Source organism: Vulpes vulpes, chromosome 9, assembly GCF_048418805.1.
Source record: "Vulpes vulpes isolate BD-2025 chromosome 9, VulVul3, whole genome shotgun sequence".
In the NCBI taxonomy this organism is placed as follows: Eukaryota; Metazoa; Chordata; class Mammalia; order Carnivora; family Canidae; genus Vulpes; species Vulpes vulpes.
The window spans coordinates 32,847,965-32,871,252 of record NC_132788.1 but is presented as its reverse complement, the minus strand read 5'-3'; the positions used below and the strand labels follow the sequence as shown (position 1 = coordinate 32,871,252).

The 23,288-nt window shown below is 39.8% G+C and overlaps 1 protein-coding gene across 1 annotated transcript in view; it reads left to right on the top strand.

The window, feature by feature from the left end:
* The first annotated feature begins 807 nt into the window (after window positions 1-807).
* LOC140594009 (uncharacterized) overlaps window positions 808-23,288 on the top strand; it is a 157,653-nt gene continuing 135,172 nt past the window's right edge. The window contains exons 1-7 of the mRNA XM_072722110.1: window positions 808-828; window positions 2,287-2,636; window positions 7,210-7,324; window positions 7,482-7,655; window positions 15,054-15,160; window positions 22,031-22,145; window positions 22,575-22,748. Of these exons, the coding sequence (XP_072578211.1) occupies window positions 808-828; window positions 2,287-2,636; window positions 7,210-7,324; window positions 7,482-7,655; window positions 15,054-15,160; window positions 22,031-22,145; window positions 22,575-22,748 (1,056 nt within the window). The remainder of the gene's footprint in view (window positions 829-2,286; window positions 2,637-7,209; window positions 7,325-7,481; window positions 7,656-15,053; window positions 15,161-22,030; window positions 22,146-22,574; window positions 22,749-23,288) is intronic.

Sequence of the window (23,288 nt, the reverse complement as noted above, 5' to 3'; positions counted from 1 at the left end):
CATGTGAATTTGTGAAGATTTTAATACTTGTGATTTAGGTAGAATTTTAAAAGTGGAAGTCCTCTTTGAGTCTACAAGTAAGTCTTGAACAGATGCTCAGAAGGTAACCTATTAACAAGAATATATTTATATTTATATTTCCAAGCTGGAAACATTAGAAAATGAAAGACCAATTTGAAGTTTATGTGTGATCTTCATCTTTCAATAATTCCAATTTTCTTACTAATTAGCACCATCAGGCAAACATGGGTTGAGGCAGGAATTGCACAGTTAGTGTCAGTGTTGGGGGTGGTCTATACACATCTGTTATTGTTGTGTTTATTGCGGTGCGTAGATGCCCTGGGCCTTTTCCATTTGGACACTTGTGTTCTTTAGTTCTTATTTCCTCAGTGATTTTATTCCCTCTGCTCTTTCTGGAAGTTCTTTTAGGTGCAAGTTGATCATTCTGGTTTAGTAGGCCTTATTTTTTTGTTCTTTTCTCAGATTTTGCTTTCTGAGATGGATCCTCAACTTTTATTTTTATTTCTCTATTTAATTTTTAAAGAATTTCCTGCCATAATTTTAATTCAATTATTTTTCTTGTGGGCGGTATGTGGGCTAGAGTGTATCTGTTCCTTTTCCGTAGCATCCCAGTGTTACTTCATGGATACAGTACCAAATGTTTTTAAGAATAATTAAAACAAACCAAAGAAATCCCTTATTTATCGATTCCTCACTATGGTTCCATGTGCTTGTCAAAGTCCTAAATCCCGTGTTTAATTCTTCCAGCAACCCTAAGAGTTACATACTAATCTTCATCGCTTCAAAATGGGGATGAAGATTAGAAGAGTAAGGCACGGATTTGACTCCAGTTACACAGCTGGTTAGGTGGTGGAGCTTGCCTTGAACCCCTGTGGTCTGACTCTGGTGGATTCTGTGCTGTTAACCTGAAGCTATTTCTGCTGGTTGATGGCTTCTCAGTAGAGTGGTTTTGTTCTTACTTTAAATCTTGCTTCATCCACAATGTGTATTTACTCTGGAACTTTGTTTCTGTTTGCTTGGTGTTGATTTTGTCAGAGGTCTGTTAACTCTTGGTTATCTGCCTGTATCTGATAGTGAGGTGTTAAAAGGCTGATTGGAAGCTCTTTGTGTCTGGACAGGGCTTGGTGACTGCTGAGCTTCTCTATAGAACAGTGGTTTTCAGATGTTGTGGAAGAGGGGGTGTTGGGGGAAAAGTGATTTTGCAGCGCTTGGGGTCCTCAGGGGCACTGTTACACATCCTATAATGGACAGGACAGGCCCCCCATAACAAATCATCCAGCCTAAAGTGTCAGTAATGCCAAGATTGAGAAAAAACTCCGCTTTTGAGTGAAGGGGTTGAAAAAGCAGTTACTCTTGGTCATGGGAGCAGAGGTTGTGGATTACAGAGTACAGTGGCTTTCTTTCCTGGGGCTCCTTGGGGTCTGCTGTCCCCGGGGCTAAAGGAAAAGAGCCCCTCTCAGTGTTGAGGTGTTCGGCATCCTCCTGCCTGGCATCTCTGAGCCCGGAGCATCACAGTGTTCTCCCGGCCAAATCAGCCGGGAGACTTTCCTACACAGTCTTTCAGCATCTTCTAGTAACTTTCTAGAAATTCATTCTAGAAATTACTTTTCTGCTTGTCTTCTTTCCACAATTACAATTTTTGATGAAGTTATCATGGTACATCTTAGGATGGAGAAAAGATTCATATTTGATATTAATCACTAAACTATTGAAGCCTGTTTTTTAGTGGGATTAGTGTAATTCATCAGCTGCTTATAGTCTCATTTTTAATCACTTCTTATAGTTAGAATTATTCTTTCTCAATTCTTTGAAGTTACTTTGAGATACATTTTTTTTCAAGATTATATTTATTTTCAAATGAGAGATACAGAGCGAGGCGGAGACACAGGCAGAGGGAGAAGCAGGCTCCCTGTGGGGTGTGCGATGCAAGACTTGATCCCAGGACGCCCCGGATCATGACCGAAGCCAAAGGCAGACAGACGCTCAACCACTGAGCCACTCAGGGGCCCGGAAGACTACTTTTCCACACCCCAGAGGCTTTTGCAAAAGTCCCCAAACGCTCAGCCTTCCCACCAACGTCTGAAGGGAAGCCAGCCCAGCTCACAGGGGATCGCAGAGATTTGGGAGGCTTGGGCCTCCTCGCACATATGCTTTGGGCACCCTTGGCCACTGCCCTCTGTGCGCATGCGCAGGAGTGCCTGTTTCTGAGGTGCGCAGGCGCATTGGCGGTTAGCAGCGTTGCTAGGTTACCGTGGTTCTGCGTAGGAAGATTCTAAGTCGTTGGGCTTAGTCCCTGGGACGTTGAGGCGAGGTGCACTTGCCTTGTTGCTGGCGCGGGAGTGTATCGCACTAGAGGCGGTGAAACCTGTGTCACTGAAGCCTGTTGGCTTCGTTCTGCAAAAGAGATTTACAATGTTGTTGGGCGGGGGCCCGCTGAAAGTCCGGCCTCAGAAGGCCAGCTTGCCACCTGTGACTGATTCCGGCCCCAGGTACCACATCGACAGTCAAGATCTTAGAAAAATCCACAAAGCTGCGGTCACGGGGAATGTAAGAAAAGTGGAGCGGGTACTGTATTTCGGTTTAAACGGCTCAAATGAAAGGGACAAGAGGAACAGGTAACAGGGCTTTTGAGGCAGGCGGGCGGGAGGAGGCGGGGCGGGCGGCCGAGGGGCTCATTAAAAGCAAAAATTCTGGAGGTTGATTCAGCCACATAAAAGACCCCTCTGTATCAGAAAGTAATATTAACAAAATAAAAGAGGATGTACTTGCAAAATATTTACAACATATGGTTATCAGAAAGAGAACATATATCTTCGTTTTACAGGGAAGTTATTACAGGAATGAGATAGGGGCCCCTGGATGGCTGAGTCAGTTGGCCTCTTCTGACCTCCTCTCAGGGTCATGATCTCTGGGTCATGGGACTTAGCCCCTGGTGAGGCTCCCTGCTCAGTGGGGAGTCTGCTTTTTCTCTTTCCCCCTCCCTCTGCTGGTGTTCTTAATTTCAAATAAATGAAATAAAATATAAAGTAAAAGGAATAAAATCCCATTTTCCATCTCAAGCTTTGTGAAGATAAGGAATGATGTTGCTTATACTACTGCTTAAAATTTAAGTTGTTTTGGACTTTTCGGAGAGTTTGGTGGGTAAGCACCACATTGAAAAATAAGCTTTAGCCATGAAGTTTATTGATGTAAAATATCTTTAGGAAATAATTAGAAATAAGTAATATACGATATGCTCTTCTCAGCACTATTTACAATAGCAGTGTATTAAGAAGTCACTTAATGGCCGCTTACTGGCCATAAATAAATGGCAGTGTATCCATAGGCTGGACTCCCATGTGACCACTGAATGTGGCAAAGATAATTGATACACATTCACATGCAAAGCTGTACTTTAGTGGATCATTAAATGAGAGAGAAATTGTTTTGATGATGCAAACACAAAAGCAGACAATGGTTTTGTGTTAGCCAAAAAGATGTGCAAAATATGAAATTAGTTATCTTCGAACATTTGGATTCTAAGTGCATTTTTCATTTTCTTAAATCTGTGATTTCTATAGGAAAGATACATAAAAATTCCAACAAAGATTTATTATCAATGAAGTAATCCAGGAGAACAGTAAGAATATGAATCTTGTGTAGACAAAAAATAGTTTCTACTTATTTACTTTTAAGAGATTTTATTGATTCATTTGAGAGAGAGACCAGGCATACAAGCAGCAGTGAGGGGCAGGGGGACAAGCAGAAACCCTGTGGAACAGGGAGCCTGATGACGTAGGGCTTGATCCCAGGACCCCAGGTCCATGACTTGAGCCGAAGGCATATGCCTAACTGATTGAATCACATAGGTGCCCTCTTTCTATTTAAAAAAAATTTGATGGCCGAGGATTGGTATTTTCTGACAACTTTTAGCCTCTTCAGAAGTAAGGGGAATATTTTTATCCATATTGTAGCTTTTATTATGCATACATTAAATATATACATATGGTTTTATTATGTGCAGCTTTATAACATGTAATAAGTAAATGATTAACAATAATTTCGTTTTAGTTAAATCCTTATGAAAATGAAAAATATAAATATAAATGATATTGTGAAAGCTTATAGAATTTTTGTTGTATCCCTCTTCTGAAAAAAAAATTTAAAAATAGCAAATATAAATTTTTATTGCTATTTCAAAAGTATTAGTTTACTTTACAAAAGTTTTCTTTAAAAGTACTGAACTCTCCTGGTGCCTTGGTGGCTGTTTGTTGAGCATCAGACTCTTGATTTTGGCTCTGGTCAGGATCTTAGGATTGATCTTAGGACAGGTTGAGCCCCCTGTCGGGCTCCATGTTCAATGGGGAGGCTGCTTGAGATTGTCTCCCTCTCCGTCTGCCCTTCACCACACTCATGCATTCTCTCTTTCTCAAAGAGATAGATAAATCTTTAAAAACTATTGAGCTCTCCAAATGTATTTATGTATTTTTTCAGTCCATTTATTTCTCAAACAGAACCTGAACACAGGTTATGTAACAGACATAGTCTACTCAGGATCTTTTCAATCTTAAAAAGACTTCATGTTGTCCTGTATGAGCAAGATGAGAAATTTTATGTACTTAGTTTTTAAAGCTTTGATTCTTAAGTAATATCTCTACTCAACATGGGGCTCGATATTTAAGGACATATGCTCTACTGACTGAGCCAGCCAGGCAATCCTAAGATGAGAGATTTTATTTTATTTTGTAAATGTTAAAAGATGTATTTATTTTAAAAGGAGAGAGAGGGTCATGGGAGAGGGGAGGGACAGAGGGAGAGAGAGGAACCCAAGCAAACTCCACCCTGAGCATGGAGCCTAATGTGGGGCTCCATCTTACGACCTTGAGATCATCCTGAGCCAAAACCAAAAGTTGGACACTCAATCAACTGAGCCACCCGGGTGCCCCTAAGGTGAGAATTTTTTTTTTTTTTTTTTTTTTTTAAGGTGAGAAATTTTAAATAGAAGTGTTAGGACTTAATCTCATGTGAAGCTTTTCCTTGGAACTTCCTGTCAAAGGAAAACATTTCTGAAGATCGGAAATTGTAAAAGATTTCCCAACCCTTTGACATTTCAATAATATTAAATACTAATATTGGTAACTGGAAATACTTGATTTCTATGAATCTAAACATTTTCTATTAATTAAAATGAGCCCCCCCCCCAAAAAAAACATAATGAGCTGTTCCCATTTCTTTGAATCCTGAGTTCTTTTGGCTTAAAATTCCTTGAAAATCAAAGTAAGGGTAACTTTAAATAAATTATTTTGTTCTTTTAGTCCTCTATTCCCATAATTCTTTCAACTAAAAATTATTTTAGTTCTTCAACAATATAATTCCAAGCATATGACTAGAAGTGTAACAGACCTGCTGTACATGTCATTATATCATTTAAGGCACACCGTAGATTGTATGATGCCCCACTATTTATGTACCAAGAAGAAATTTGTGTGTGTGTGTGTGTGTGTGTTTCTTGATACAAAGGTACTTTTATTGACAGAAGAAATTTAAGAAAATGTTAACATTCAAATGGGGAAGAGGGACTCTGAGGAAGCGAATTCCTTAGGAAAGGCTTGTGGGGTTTTTTTTTTTTAATGTAAATTTATTTTTTATTGGTGTTCAATTTGCGACCATACAGAATAACACTCAGTGCTCATCACATCAAGTGCCCCCCTGATGCCCATCACCCAGTCACCTCACCCCCCGCCCACATCCCCTTCCACACCCCATAGTTCGTTTCCAAGAATTAGGAGTCTCTCATGTTCTGTCTCCCTTTCTGATATTTCCCAGTCATTTTTTCTCTTTTCCCCTTTATTCCCTTTCCCTATTTTTTATATTCCCCAAATGAATGAGACCATATAATGTTTATCCTTCTCCGATTGACTTACTTCACTCAGCATAATACCCTCCAGTTCCATCCACGTCTACGCAAATAAATGGTGGGTATTTCTCGTGGCTAATGACTGAGCAATATTCCATTGTATACATAAACCACATCTTCTTTATCCATTCATCTTTTAATGGGCACCGAGGCTCGTTCCACAGTTTGGCTATTGTGGACATTGCTATAAACATCGGGGTGCAAGTGTCCCTGCGTTTCATTGCATCTGTATCTTTGAGGTAAATCCCCAGCAGTGTAATTGCTGGCTCATATGGCAGATCTATTTTTAACTCCAAGAAGAAATTTTTAAAAATCATTCCAGTTATAGTTTTAAGACATTTTGAATTAGAAATTGGATTCCAGGGATCCCTGGGTGGCGCAGCGATTTGGCACCTGCCTTTGGCCCAGGGCGCGATCCTGGAGACCTGGGATCGAATCCCACGTCGGGCTTCCAGTGCATGGAGCCTGCTTCTCCCTCTGCCTGTGTCTCTGCCTCTCTCTTCCTCTGTCTGTGACTATCATAAATAAGTAAAAATTAAAAAAAAATAAATAAAAAAAATCATTAGTTTAAAAAAAAAAGAAATTGGATTCCAATGTCAGAGATATTAAAAGGTGACAAAATGAGCATCTTGGAATCATTGAAATAAATAGAGTATTCTTGCTCATCCTTAAACGTAGCTGCAAAGTAGGCATAATTGGATCATTTTACCTAATTGTAGTGGGTCTTTGTAAGTTGTAGTAATAGTTACAATAATACTTGTGCTAGGAACTAGTATTCTAAACACTTTGCATGGATCCTCGCTTAAGGATCACGACAAGAGGTCTTGTGAGATAACTAATTATTGTGAGATAACTTTTATTTTATTTATTATTGTTTGGTAACCTCTATACCCAACAGGGTCCTCGAACCCCTGGCTCCTGAGATCGAGTCCCATGCTCTTCAGAGTGAGCCAGACAGGTGACCCGAGATGACTATTTTTATGCTCATTTTGTGGATGTGGAAATTGCGATAAGGCTAAGTGGTCACTGTTAAGTGACAGAGTTCAAGTAGGAATCAAACCCAGGTTGAGCTGCCTCCTGATATCATGCTCTTCCTAAACAGATAGGCTGTTCTTTTAATAGAGTGGTGAATAATCACTAATAAATCTTGTACTTTCTTCCAAAGAAAACTAAATCTTTGTTTTGGAGTCATGAGAATAACATACTATTTAACATTTACAATTACATGAATTAATTTGCATGTTTTGAAAGGGTATACTGTAATTTCCTGACAAGTCCTTTCACAATCATAGGACTGCTCTCCACTTGGCCTGTGCCTGTGGCCATGCAGATGTGGTGTTTCTCCTGGTAGACCGGAAATGCCAGCTCAACCCCCGTGATGATGAAAACAGGACACCTCTAATGAAGGTGCGTGGTCACAGCTATATCTGCCTGAGATTGATTGGATTGAAGTACTTGGAATGAACATTTGTTGCATTTAAACATAACTCATTCGTGAAACTTGTGGCATGTTTCCTTTAAATTCCCAGAACTTACATTCTGTTTCTTGGTGTAATGCTGACAGGCTGTACAATGCCAAGAAGAGGAATGTGCAACTATTGTGCTGAAACACGGTGGTGATCCAAATATTACGGACAACGAGGGCAACACCGCTCTCCATTATGCGGTCTCTGAAGAGAACGTCTCCATAGCAAAGAAGCTGCTTTTACACAAAGCAGATATAGAGGCCAAAAACAAGGTACAGATGAACTTTTTTTTTGACAAAGTATTTCATGTTCTAAATATATATACATATATATATAGCTTCAAAAAGGTTTTTTATATATATATACGTACATATATATGTACATAGGCACATATGAACACATGGACACGGAATTTTATACATCCGGTCCTGTCATCATGGAAACAACTCCAAAAGCAAGGCAGGGGGAGGGAAGAGAAAAGTAATGCATATAGAAAGGCAACTTTCTGTCTGCTAGCGACCCTTCCACCCCAGAAAGAAAATCTTCCCATTAGTGCCTGGGAGTAGATGGTGCTCTCAGAGCCCAGAAAGGATTGAAGGCATAGAGTGGAGAGTGGTGATGATGGAGGCCGAATGCTTGTGTGGGGGCTTAGGAGATGAATGCTTCTGGGGATAAGTAGGAGACCGTGACCCAGAGGAGTAGCTTGGGTGAGTGTAAATGGGAGGAGAAAGCTGCAAGTTGTAATAGGCCATGGGCGCTCTAGGCCCTAAGGTTCAGAAGATGAGAGCAAGGGGATCAGGTCATGACATCCTACAGGGGGCATCTACTTGTGCTGGTAGCCACTCTGCCAGCCATGTGCCACGGTGAGGTCTCCCATTCCAGAGAGTAGCTCCTGCTCAGCCTGTGTAGTTCCTCAGTGGGGTGGTAGGTGTCTATGGGGAGCTGGCAATGACCACACTCGCCAGTCTCCCTGTGCTTTCTTTGACGTGCATTACCTTCAGTGGCTGCCCTTGCAGAAACACTGTTGCGTGCCATAGATAGGGTCGATTTTTCATATTTGGAAGCTGAAGCATTTCCTGAATGAAAATATTTTGAAATAATTGTCTAAGCTTTTGCTTTAAATAACAATACTTTTTATTTTTGAAGATTTTATTTATTTGAGAGAAAGAGAGCATGAGAGAGAGCAAACATGAGTAGGGAGGAAAGGCAGAGGTAGGGGAAGAAGAGGCCTTCCCACTGAGCCAGGTAGCCTGATGCACGGGGCTTGATGTCAGGAGTGGGATCATGACCATAACCAGAGGGAGATGCTTGACCCACTGAGTCACCCAGGCTCACCATAATACTCCTTCCTTCCTACCTACCTTCCTACCTTCCGTCCTTCCTTCCTTCCTTCCTCCTTCCTTCCTTTTTTTTTAATCTTTCTTTCTTCTTTCTTTCTTTCTTTCTTTCTTTCTTTCTTTCTTTCTTTCTTTCTTTCTTCCTTCCTTCCTTCCTTCCTTCCTTCCTTCCTTCCTTTCTTCCTTTCTTTCTTTTTTCTTTCTTCTTTCTTTCTTTCTTTTCAGCTCACATTCCGGGGTTTGTTTATTTATTTTATCTTTTTGTTTTTTATTTTATTTTTTTTAGTTGGAGTTCAGTTTGCCAACGTATAGCACAGCGCTCTGTGCTTGTCCCATCAAGTGCCCCCCCCCTTGGTGCCCGTCACCCAGTCACCCCAACCCCCCACCCACCTCCCTTTCCACCACCCCTTGTTTGGTTCCCAGAGTTAGGAGTCTCTCATGTTCTGTCGCCCTCACTGATATTTCCACTCGTTTTCTGTCCTTTCCCCTTTATTCCCTTTCACTTTGTTATATTCCCCAAATGAATGAGACCATATAATGTTTGTCCTTCTCTGATTGACTTACACACTCAGCACAATACCCTCCAGTTCCATCCATGTTGAAGCAGATGGTGGGTATTTTTTGTTTCTAATTGCTGAGTAATCCGTGGTATATGTACGCAATGGAATATTACTCAGCCGTGAGATTTTATTTATTTTAGAGGAAGTGAGCGAGCATGTGCAAGCAGGGGGTGGTGTGGGGGCAGAGGGAAAGAAAGAGGGTGAGAATCTGAAGTAGACTTTGTGCTGAGCCTGGCTCAGGGCTGGATCTTATGACTCTGATCATCACGTGAGTTTAGACCAAGAGTCAGATGCTCAATGGACTGAGCCACTCAGTTGCCCCTAAAGAATGATACCTCTGAAGAAGCATTAGAGAATGCAGCTTTCTTTTATGTATTTATGGCAAATATTTATGAGAACACAGAATGTGTTCTGAAACTTTATTTTCAGAAATTTTTTCTGACCCAGTTTGTTTTATTATTTAGTGTCAAACAACAGAGGAAAGCAAAATCTGCGTTGGAAACACGCTTTGTCTTAAAACACAAAACAAATGTGTTTTACAGTATCAAATCTTGCTGCCGTTGAGAAGTTCCTATTTGATCAAAAAGCGATTTATTAACAGGGTCGGAGTTTATCTTTTATCAGCCTTGACTTAAGAGGGACAAAAGAGGGGAAAAGGAGAAAGAAGTCAGAAATATGCCGAGCAATTTGGAAAATCGTCAAATGAGGGGAAATAACTAGAAGAGTTTTTTTTTTTATTTTTATTGTGTTGGTCTTTCTTCGGTTTTATGTTTAGGCAAGGTGTCTTCAATTTGCAGGGATAATAATTCTTACTTTACAACACACTCACTGGTTCCCTATACTTGTCTAGAGATGAATTCTAGGAGGACTCTGAGGAAATCAGATTGGCAGTGAACAGATGGTTGATTATGTGGGCAAGAAGAGGGTCACCTGGGCGGCTCAGCGATTGAGCATGTGCCTTGAGCTCAGGGCATGATCCCGTGGTCCCAGGATCGAGTCCCACATCAGGCTACTCGAGTGGAGCCTGCTTTTCCCTCTGCCTGTGTCTCTGCCTCTCTCTCTCTCTCTCTCGGTCTCTCATGAATGAGTAAATAAAACTATTTATTAAAAAAGTGGCCAAGAAGAGGAAAGAAGAAATAATCAACTGATACAGTATCGTATTTGGCAGCAATAGCCACTTAGACAAAACTCTAAACTCTGCTTGCAAATCTAGAATGTCTTGATGGGAAGTAAGGAGTGTGTAAATAATGGAAGGAAGTTACATTTTTGAGTTTACTGGTCCTTGTTATAACCTCTAGCCATGGAAATTGAATGCAGGTTTGATAAATGATTCATTTCTGTTTTTGGCGGAATCCTCAAGCGATAGGGAGAATTGGCCACATAGGTGAAAGAGGAGACTGACGTGGTTGTGTACTGCACTAGTTCTCAGCTAGAATTGTGCTGGTGAATCACAGTCAACTAGGGAACTTTAAAAGAATCTGCAAGCCAAAACTGTCCTGTGAAGCTTTCAACGGAGTAAGTCCAATAACGTGTACATAGAGATTTGGAAATAGTTTTTTGAGATTCTTATACAACTCTTGGCCAAGAACTACTGAATGGGTAAGTATACGTATACAAATTTAGAGATGTAAAAATATTAAATCTCTGCAAGCGCTGATGTTTGATACTGGCTACTTGCTTCCACTCTTTCATCTGTCTGTATGTCTATGAGAATTACAGATGAAAATTATTGGGCATCTTTGTTGGCTGAAAAATAGTTACCTTTTCTCCAACTATCAGTCATTCCCTGGCACCCAGATGGGAAGTCTTTATGAGTAGTCTTTTAATAAGTAGAGTCTGACCCTTTAAAGATTTTACGTGTTTTGCTACCATTCTGATTATTACAAGCAGGGTTTTCCCAATAGCAGCAGTAGAAATCCATGAACCTTCCTTTTTAGTTGAAGCTGTGCGATAGACTCTCTTAGGATGTCTTTCAAATTCATAGGGCCCTGGCATAATCAGGGCAGTAGTGTTAAACATTCAGCATGTAGTTAGTGACAATACAGATGGTAATTGTTTTAATAACTTTGCTTCAGCATTCCTCTGAACTCATTGCCTGTTCGGTTAGCAATCTGAGGGAAGTAAATACAAATAGATTGTAGTTGAAACAAGCATTGGAAAATTCTGACAGTAGGTGTTATGAGTCTTCACAGCAATTTTCATTAGAAGGTGGGGCCTAATTTGTTGGTAAAACATGATCCTGATGCTTTAGGAAAGGTTTGATGTTCAAGTATTTGTTTTATGCACAGCCATTAGAAACAGTCACAGCAAATACAAAAACACAAGTAGGCTATAGACTAATCGTAGCCCCCGGATATATTTAGTTTCCACTGTCAGTTGAGCTAAGATTTAAAATTATGACACGCATGTAGAATTCTGGATTTTGAGCTTTTCTTATAGATGACTTCTGGTACCTTGAGCCCATGTTGCTGTTTGGTATGCTGTGCAGAGGCTGTCCCTTTATATGAGGCATGTGTCTCCAGTTTGCTTGTGTCCCCAACTAGGTTCTTCACTGACTCGTGTCACCTGCTTTGCCTCCATAAGCACTGAGTTTACAATTACTGTTTTATGGTATATGTTGATAAAGATTTCAAGATTTTCAAGACAATCCCTGTTAATTGATAATATATTTTTTGTATCTTCTGTTAATTTCTTAGGATTCAGATTGAATTTTCAGTTTCTTTGTCTCCTAATTTTTTTTCATTACTTTATTCAGTAATCATGAGAGACCCAGAGAGAGAGAGAGAGGCAGAGAGCTAGGCACGGGGGAAGCAGACTCTTATGGGGATCCTGATGTGGGCTCGATCCCAGGACCCTGGGATAATGATGTTCAACCTCTGAGTCACCCAAGTGCCTCGGGATGAATTTTCTAAGTTAGGAATTGAAAGTCGGTTTTTTCACAAACATTTTTTCTTTATATGTACGGTAATCATGTTCCTTTTGGAATATCTGCAAGCCATATGAGGTTAATCCTGGTTCTACTTGGATAGATTATGCATATTTCAGACAATATTATCTTTCTCCTTGGTATTATTCCCTAAATATGCAATTAATTTAGTAGCTTATATTATACTAAAAATAATCCGTATAAAGCTGTATTAGAATTTTTGAATAATATTTTTTACTTAGACTCAGTTTCCCAACATGTAAACACCCAGTGCTCATCTAGTATTAGAATTTTTATTGATAAGTGATGACATTTTTATTTCTGATTTACACTTTGTCTAAATTATAAAGTAATCATAAATAGCAATGATAGTAGAAACTAGAATACAAACAGGTTTTTTTTTTAGAAGTAGATGTGCGTCAGGTTCCCAGAATCAGTATAATTGAGAATAAAATCTCATATTGACTTAATTCACTTAGCGTAATACCCTAAGTCAGAGAAAGACAATTCTCATATGATCTCATTGATATGTGGAATATAAGAAAGAAGACAGAGGATCATAGGGGAAGAAGAGGAAAACTTAAACCGGAGAGACTGAGGGAGACAAAGCATAAGAGACTCTTAATCATAGGAGCCAAACTGAAGGTCACTGGAGGGGTGGAGTGGGAGGATGGGATAACTGGGTGATGGACATTAAGGAGGGCACATGATGGAATGAGTCCTGGGTGTTACATAAGACTGAGGAATCACTGACTACTACCTCTGAAACTAATAATACACTATATGGTAATGAATTGAATTTAAATAAACGGGTAAAATGAAAAAAAAATCTCATACTGAGCTTTCTAACTGTTAAGATAAAACTTTATCATGCTATAATAGGGGAAAGTCCAAGTACTATTTATGTAGTTACTTATTTTTAATATTTTATTGTTCTTATTTTTTTAATTTAAAAAAAAATTTTTTTATTGGAGTTCAATTGGCCCACATAAAGGATAACACCGAGTGCTCATCTCATTGTGTGTCCTCCTTAACCAAAGATTATTTAGTATTAAGCGGTCAAAGTTCATTTGAAGCTTGTTTCTTTTATTTTTATTTATTTTTCTTTTTAGTTTTTTTTTTTTTTTTTTTTTTTTTTTTTTTTTTTTTTTTATGATAGTCACAGAGAGAGAGAGAGAGGCAGAGACACAGGCGGAGGGAGAAGCAGGCTCCATGCACCGGGAGCCTGATGCGGGATTCGATCCCCGGTCTCCAGGATCGCGCCCTGGGCCAAAGGCAGGCGCCAAACTGCTGCGCCACCCAGGGATCCCCTTCTTTTTAGTTTAAAAGAGTTATTTATGTGTTTTAGAGAGACAGCACACACATATGCACAGGCTTGTGGGGGAGGGGGAGGTGGAGAGGGAGAGGGAGAGAGAGAGTGTCTTAAACAGACTTGGTGCTGAGTGCCAGGGGAGCCCAGAATCCAATGTGGGGCTGGATCCCACGACCCTGAGATCACACCTGAGATAAAACCAAGAGTCACTCACTGGCTACGCAACCAGCTACCCTGAAACCTAGCTCTTTTCATTCAGAGTCCATCTCCTCAGTGACTCATTTGGAGCAGGAGTGTTTTATGTTGACATCTGGGATCCCCATACCGTTGATAGAAGAGAATCAAGCAAGTTTGTACAACCTGGAGAAAACCCTTAACTTTTTATTGGAGAGTTCTTCAAACTATATCCCTGGGAACTCTTTTTTTTTTTAAATAATAAATTTATTTTTTATTGGTGTTCAGTTTACCAACATACAGAATAACACCCAGTGCTCATCCCGTCAAGTGCCCCCCTCAGTGCCCGTCACCCATTCACCCCCACTCCCCGCCCTCCTCCCCTTCCATCACCCCTAGTTCGTTTCCCAGAGTTAGGAGTCTTTATGTTCTGTCTCCCTTTCTGATATTTCCCACACATTTCTTCTCCCTGGGAACTCTTATTTCTCAAGTATTAATGTTTGCTACAAAAAAAGGAATTGTCAAATGGGGATAAGCAAATGTAAATGGAGTTCATTTGTGCAAGATATATAGTGCAGTTTTGTAATATTTCACAAACATAGATGATCATTGAATCTTTCTTTTGGGCACAGTATCTCTTGCAAATTATGTGTTCTTTGGACTATAATTGAAGAAACACTGCTCCAGAGATATCCATTAAAATCAATAACAATACTTTAAATATTTACTACTATGTTTTAGAGAGTTGAGATACAGAGATAAAAAATAATCCTCCCCTCTAGAAGCTTTTGGTTTAGATGGTGTGCAATAAAATAACTAGAGTATACCGTGATATATATTGTGAGGGAAGCAAAGATCCTTGGAGCCAGGTAATGTTTAAACCGAGTTTGTGGAATGACTGCAGGTAGTCTCTTGAAAAGGAAGAGGAGGTCTATTTTATAATTTTTATTTTACGTTTTTTAAGATTTTATGTTTTTGAGAGAGACAGTGAGCGAGCGAGCAGGAGAGCGAGCACGAGTGGAGAGGAGGGGTAGAGGGAGAGGGAGAAGCTGACTCCTTGCTGTAGAGGGAACCCAAAGTGGGACTCCATCCTAAGACCCTGGGATCATGACCTGAGCTCATGAGCTGAAGGCAGATGCTTGACCAACTGAGGCACCCACACTCCCTGAGAAAGCAGTATTTTAAAAAGAAGGAGCAGCTGGTGAAACCATGGAGGGTTGAGAACGATGGGGCTAATTTTATTTACTTTCTATGTTACATGTTTAAGTTACAGGATGGTTTAGAATTTTTACGATTCATATTTGGATATGAATCCAAATACGTAATTTTGTAAATTACAAATTATGTTTGCACTTTTACAGGATGGCCTCACACCGCTTTTAGTTGCTGTAAATAACAACAAAGAGGACATGGTGGCATTTTTAGTGAAAGAAGGAGCAAATGTAAATGCAGTTGACAACGCTAAAAGGTAAAGTTTTTTTGTGTGTGAGTGAATCTTAGTATTTGGTCAAGAGTGGTAACAATTTCTGAAGGCAAAAGTTTAACTTAATAAGAAGAGTATTAACTTACAGGTATAGTGAAAAATGTCAGCATATCTCTCCATGAATTCTTTAAATTTAGCATAGTGATTAAAAATTCATCTCAAGTAACGTAGCGGTAAATATTGCCAAGAGAATATTGAAAGAGAAGATTAAGAAGGGGAACTATGGACCTGTATTGGATACTAAAACGTATGTATAAAGAAGTTAAAATGCTAGAGTACTGATACAAGGTCAGTTGAATCCAGTGTAAAACCCAGAAACAGAAAAACATAACAGAATGTATGATAAAGTGGCATTTTAAGCTAGCTGAGAAAAGATGGATTGTTTAGCAGAAGCAAATAACTATTTTTTTAAACAGTTCTTAAGTGTTGGGCGCCTGTGTGTGGCTCGGTTGGTTAAGCCTCTGTTTATTTTTATTTTTTGTGTTTGTTGATTTCAGCTCATATTCCTCCGTCTCTCTCTCTCTCTCTCTCTCTCTCTGTCTCTGTCTCTCTCTCTCTCTCTCTCAGAAAAAAAAAATCTTAAATGTTGTACCACACTGCAAACTAAATCTTGGATTGATTAAAGATTAAATTGGGGAATAACAGCAAAAAATAAAAACAAAGAAAATATAAACGTAAGGCTGGGCCAAATCGGAGGATTATGAGGCATGCAGAAATGCGTTTTCATTTCATCTAGGGAATATGAATTGTTCTCCCCTTGTGAGCTTGCACTTGATGATACCCATTGCCAAGTCTGCCCATGAGAACAGTTTTCTGTTGGCTGCATCTGCTCCATTCCATGGAGACTGACAGGAGTCCCTAGGGATGTGGAAGAGGAATAAACTGAGGGAGAGCATTTGTTAGGGAAGTATTCTGGGGGAACATGCTTTCATATACTCTAGCCCTAGTCGTATATAAATACTACTTTTATTTTTTTCTTAAGATTTCATTTATTTATTCATGAGAAACTCAGGAAGAGGGAGAAGCAGGCTCCCTGCGGGGAGTCTCGTGTGGGACTGGATCCCAAAATCCAGGATCAGGACTTGATGGAAAGCAGATGCTCAACCACTGAGCCACTCAGGGGCCCGGAAGACTACTTTTCCACACCCCAGAGTCTTTTGCAAATGTCCCGTAATGCTCAGCCGTCCCGGCAACGTTTGAGGGGAAGCCAGCCCAGGTCAAGGGGATCGCGGAGATTTGAGAGGCTTGGGCCTCCTGGGACATGCGCTTTGGGCACTCTTGGCCATGGGCTCCTTGTGAGCAGGCGAGTGACGCCAGTTTCTGAGGTGCACAGGCGCATTTGTGTTTAGCTGCATTGCTGGGTTACATTTGTTCTGCAGAGAGAGATTTTGAACCCCGGCTCTTGGTTGCTGGGAGGTTGCCGCGAGGCCGGCTTGGCTTATCTCCAGCACTAAGTGTTGAGCCCTAGAGGCGGCGAAAACCTGTGTCTGTGAAGCCGGAAAGCTTTGCGATGAAGACAGTGTTTAGCTTCGGGGGTAAGAGGGGCGAGCTGCCCTTGGGCTTCAAGATCAGCCCGCGGAGGGCCGGCTCCGGCGTCTGAATGGACCAAACTCGCCCGCCGGGCCCTGGGTACCACATCCCAGACAGAGGTCTCAGAAAGATCCACAAAGCTGCCAGCGGGGGCAACGCAGCGAAAGTGCAGCAGATTCTGTTGCTGGGGATAAATGACTTGAATGATAGAGACCAGATGAACAGGTGATAGGGACTTTGCAGCAGCGGGGAGGAGGCAGGGCGGACGGGGAGAGGCGCTCACCTTGCTGGCCTGAGTCTGGAGAGCTGAGCCTGGGCGACCGCCCGGGCCCTTGGCCATCTTCTGGTGGCCCCGCAGCACTAGGTGGTGGAACCTTACCTGGGGTCTACTCCGGCCCACTGAGCAACAAAATGTCTTTAGCTGCCTTTGGACCCGTTCATAATTCTCCGTAGGGAGCACTTTACAGACAGTTTTGACGTGATTTAATGGACTTTCAATAGTAGTAGAAACGAAGTTAAGGGGACGCCTGGGTGGCTGAGTGGGTGAGCATGTGCCTTTGGTTCAGGTCGTGATCCTGGGTCCTGGGAGCCCCAGTCGGGTTCCTAGCAGGGAGCCTGTATGTCCCTCTGCCTATGTCTCTGCCTCTCTCTCTGTCTCTCATGAATAAATAAAATCTTAAAAGAAAAACAGAAATGAAATTAAGTATATATGGTATTTTATTTTTAATGGACATCTTGTGCCAGTGTTATTAAAGAGTGCATGCTGAGAGAAGGAAATCCCAGAATTACTTTGGATACAGGGCAGTATCTGACTTCTGTGTAGAGTTTGTACCTATGTCATTTACTGAGGGACCTTGGAAGGAGATTTGGAATTGGGAAGATGGTTCTGTCTGTCTGTGAATAGGAAGCCTCATTTTTCTGAAAATGTGTACTCTTCCCGTGTTTATCAGTATTCCACAACGCAATAGAAACGTTGCGGTTTTAGAAATTTTGAGCTTATATGTGCGGTCTCTGTGTTTTTCATTGTGATAAAATTAAGAAAAATTTTGCAATCACTCACTATATTGTACACCTGCACCTAATACAATGCTGTATGTTAACAAACTGGAACTAGAATAAAAACTTAAAAAAATTTTTTTTATAGAATTCCTTCTAGTTATTAAATTGTACCTTAAATTTCCGCAAATTATTCGTTGACTAACAGCTGAAAGACGGATAAATGAATGGAACACGTAAGAAAATGCCAAACACCTAAGTGTATGTTAAGACTTTATACCTTGATGCTGGTGACATTTCATATTAGAAGGAAAAGGTGAATCATTCATAATGTTGATGACATATCTGCTATTTGGAGAAAACTAGCTAGAATTTCATCTCATAAAAATAAGTTCCAGATGGGATACAGATTAAAAATGTTAAATCTTCAGAATACAGTACAAAAGAAGAAAACACGAATGCTTCTGTGCCCATTTTTTTATGTTGACAAAGACCATTCTAAGAATGACTTTAAAAGCAAGAGTTTGGGCAGCCCAGGTGGCTCAGGGGTATAGCGCCGCCTTCAGCCCAGGGCCTGATCCTGGAGAACCCAGGATCGAGTCCCACATTGGGCTCCCTACATGGAACCTGCTTCTCCCTCTGCCTGTGTCTCTGCCTCCCTCTCTCCCCCTGTGTCTCTCACAAATAAAGAAAATCTTATAAATAAATAAATAAATAAATAAATAAATAAATAAATAAATAAATGCATGCAAGAGTTCTGGAGGTTGATTCAGCCACATAAAAAATTAAAACTCTCTGTATATCAGAAAATAATATTAATATAATAAAAGAATTTCCTTGCAAAATATTTACCACATATGTGTATCAGATAAAAAAAAAAGTCTTTGTTTTACAGGGAAGGTATTAAAGGAATGAAATAGGGGAGCTCTGGGTGGCTCAGTCAGTTGGCTGCTTCCGACTTCCTCTCAGGGTTATGATCTCTGGGTCCTGGGATGCAGCCCCTGGTGAGGCTCCCTAGTCAGTGGGGAGTCTGCTTTTCCCTCGGCCCCTCCCCTCTGCTGGTGCTCTCTCTCTCTGTCAAATAAATAAAAAAAAATCCAAAATAAAAAAGGAATAAAATCCCATTTTCCATCTGCAAGCTTTGTGAAGATAAAGAATGATGGTACTTATACTCCTGGTTAAAGTTGTTTTTGACTTTTCGGATAGTTCGGTGGTTAAGTCCCAATTGAAAAATATGTATTCCTTTTACCCATGAATTTTATTGATGTAAAATATCTTTAGTAAATAATTAAAGATAAACAATATACAATATGCTTTTCTCAGCACTATTTACAATAGCAATGTATTAAGAACTCATCTAATGGCCTGTATAAATTATAAGCAGTGTATCCATAGGCTGGACTACTGTGGGACCACTGAATGTGGCAAAGATAATTGATACACATTAACATGCAAAGCTGTACTTTAGTGGATCATTAAACGAGGGGAAACAATTGGTTTGATGATACAAACACATAAGCAGACAGACAATGGTTTTGTGTTAGCCAAAAAGATGTGCAAAATATAAAACTAGTTTTCTTGTTTCTTAAAAAAGAAGTCTCTGATTTCTACAGGAAAAGGTATATAAAAATTCCAACAAAGGTTTATTATCAATGAAGTAATCCAGGAGAACAGCAAGAATATGAATCTTGTTGTAGAGACAAAAAGAATTTCTATTTATTTACTTTTAAGAGGTTTCACTGATTTATTTGAGAGGGAGAAATCAGGCACACAAGCAGCAGGGAGGGGCAGGGGGACAAGCAGAAACCCCGTGGAGCAGGGAGCCTGATGACGTAGGACTCGATCCCAGGACCCCTGAGGTTCATGACTTGAGCCAAAGGCAGATGCCTAACTGACTGAGTCACCCAGGTGCCCCTCTTTCTATTTAAAAAAATTTGATGGGCGAGGATTGGTATTTTCTGACAACCTTTATTTAGCCTCTTCAGAAGTAAGGAGAATATTTTTATCTGTATTGTAGATTTTATTATGCATACATTAAATATATACGTATGATTTTGTTATGTGCGGCTTTATAACGTGTAATAAGTAAATGATTAACAATAATTTTGTTTTAGTTAAATCCTTATGAAAATAAAAAATACAAATGATACTGCGATAGCTTATAGAATTTTTGTTTCCCTCTTCTGAAAAAAAAGTAGCAAATATAAATTTTTATTGCTATTTCAAAAGTATTAGTTTACTTTACAAAAGTTTTCTTTAAAAGTACTGAACTTTCCTGGTGTCTTGGTGGCTGTTTGTTGAGCATCAGACTCTTGATTTTGGCTCTGGTCATGATCTTAGGATTGTGGGGTTGAGCCCCCTGTCGGGTTCCATGTTCAATGGGGAGGCTGCTTGAGATTGTCTCCCTCTCCGTCTGCCCTTCACCACACTAATGCATTCTCTCTCAAAGAAATAGATAAATCTAATATCTCTTTAAATAGATAAATTAAATATAGTATATATATTAATAGATAAAAAATCTAACATATCTTTAAGTAGATATATTAAATATAGTATATATATTAATAGATAAAAAAATACTATTGAACTCTCCAAATGTATTTATTCTTTAGTCCATTTATTTCCCAAACAGAACCTGAACACAGGATATGTAGCAGACATAGTCTACTCAGGATCTTTTCAATCTTAAAAAGGCTAAATGTTGTCCTGTATGAGCAAGATGAGAAATCTTATGCATTTAGGTTTTAATGCTTTCATTTTTAAGTAATCTCTCTACCCAACGTGGGGCTCGACGTTTAAGGACACATGCTCCACTGACTGAGCCAGCCAGGCAATCCTAAGATGAGAAATTTTATTTTATTTTGTAAATGTTAAAAGATGTATTTATTTTAAAAGGAGAGAGAGGGTCATGGGAGAGGGGAACCCAAGCAAACTCCACCCTGAGCATGGAGCCTAATGTGGGGCTCCATCTTACGACCTTGAGATCATCCTGAGCCAAAACCAAAAGTTGGACACTCAATCAACTGAGCCACCCGGGTGCCCCTAAGGTGAGAAATTTTAAATGGAAGTATTAGGACTTAATCTCACATGAAGCTTTTCCTTGGAACTTCCTGTCAAAGGAGAACATTTCTGAAGATCGGAAATTGTAAAAGATTACCTTTACCTGCCCTTTTGACGTTTCAATAATATTAAATACTAATATTGGTAATTGGAAATACTTGATTTCTATGAATCTAAACATTTTCTATTAATTAAAATGCTTAATAAAATGAGCTTCCCCACCGCCGCGCCCCCCCCCCCCCCACCGAAAAATATAATGAGCTGTCCCTGTTTATTTGAATCCTGAGTTTCTTTTGGCTTAAACTTCCTTGAAAACCGACGTAAGAATTACTTAAAAATATTCTTTTGTTATTTTAGTCTCTTTTACCGTTAATGCTTTCAACTACTGAAAATTACTTTAGTTCTTGAAGTGTAATTCCAAGCATATGACTAGAAGTGCAACAGACCTGTTGTATATGTCATTATTTCATTTAAGGCACCGTAGATTGCATGATGCCCCACTATTTATGTACCAAGAAGAAATTTTTAAAAATCATGCCAGCTATAGTTTTAAGACACGTTGAATTAGAAATTGGATTCCAATGTCAGGCATATTAAAAGGTGACAAAAATGAGCATCTTAGAATCATTGAAATAGAGTATTCTTGCTCATCCTTAAACGTGGCTGCAAAGTAGGCATAATTGGATCATTTTACCTAATTGTAGTGGGTCTTTGTAAGTTGTAGTAATAGTTATAATAATACTTGTGCTAGGAACTAGTATTCTAAACACTTTGCATGGATCCTCATTTACGGATCACGATAAGAGGTCTTGTGAGATAACTACCTTTTATTTTATTTATTATTACTATTGTTTGGTAACCTCTATAACCAACAGGGGGCTCGAACCCCTGGCTCCCGAGATCGAGTCCCATGCTCTTCAGAGTGAGCCAGACAGGTGACCCGAGATGACTATTTTTATGCTCATTTTGTGGATGAGGAAATTGCGATAATTATAAGAGGTAGCAATTATGTGACAGAGTGCAAATAGGAATCATACTCCGCTTGAGCTGCCTCCTGAGGTCATGCTCTTCCTAAACAGATAGGCTGCTCTTTTAATAGAGTGGTGAATAATCACTAATAAATATTGTACTTTCTTTAAACGAATAATAATTCTTTGTTTTGGAGTCATGAGAAAAACATGGCTCCTTAAAATTTACAATTATATGAATTAATTTCGTGTTTGGAAATAGTACAGTGTAATTTCCTGACAATTCCTTTCACTTTCATAGGTCTGCTCTCCATTTGGCCTGTGCCAATGGCCATGCAGATATGGTGAAACTCCTGGTAGACCGGAAATGCGAGGTCAACCTCTGTGATGAAGAAAACAGGACAGCTCTAATGCAGGTGCGTGGTCACAGCTATGTATGCCTGAATAGGATTGGATTGAAGTACTTGGAATGAACGTTTTTTTTTTCTTTTACCTAGGGTTTCGAGATTAACCAGTACTTTTCAGAAACTCGGATCACTGAAATGTGTAACACAGGCTCATTCTATGAGGTTTTTCTACCTAGGAAAAAAACCAATAGATATCCTAATGTTCCATTTTAGGTATTAACCCTGAATCATGTATAAGAGAAGGAGGAATGTGCTGTAACTACATATTAAAAATCAATCAAATGTTTCCAATGCTATGTTAATACTTAACATTCATCTTAAAAATTGACTTTTGTGACAAGACTTTTGCCTTTAAACATAACTCATTGGTGAAACTTGTGGCATGTTTCCTTCAAATTCCCGGAATTTACATTCTGTTTCTTGGTGTAATGCTTACAGGCTATAGAGTGCCAAGAAGAGGAATGTGCAACTGTTATGCTGGAACATGGTGCTGATCCAAATATTATGGACAACGAGGGCAACACCGCTCTCCATTATGCGACCTTAGTGGAAAACCTCACAATGGCCGAGAAGCTGTTTTTACACAAAGCAGATAAAGAGGCCAAAAACAAGGTACAGATCAACTTTTTTTTTGACAAAGTATTTGACGTTGTAAATATATATATATATATATATATACACATATTTATAGCTTCAAAAGGTTTTTTTATATATATGTATATGTACATATATATGAACAGATGGACACGGAATTTTGTACATCAGGTCCTGTCATCATGGAAACAACTCCAAAAGCAAGGCAGGGGAGGGAAAGAGAAAAGTAATGCATATAGAAAGGCAACTTTCTGTCCGCTAGCCACCCTTCCATCCCAGAAAGAAAATCATCCCATTAGTGCCTGGGTGTAGATGGTGCTCTCAGAGCCCAGAAAGGATTGAAGGCATAGAGGGGAGAGTGGTGATGATGGAGGCTGAATGCTGTGCGGGGGCTTAGGAGATGAATGCTTCTGGGGATAAGTAGGAGACCGTGACTCAGAGGAGTAGCTTGGGTGAGTGTAAATGGGAGGAGAAAGCTGCAAGTTGTAATAGGCCATGGGCGCTCTAGGCCCTAAGGTTCAGAAGATGAGAGCAAGGGGATCAGGTCATGACATCCTA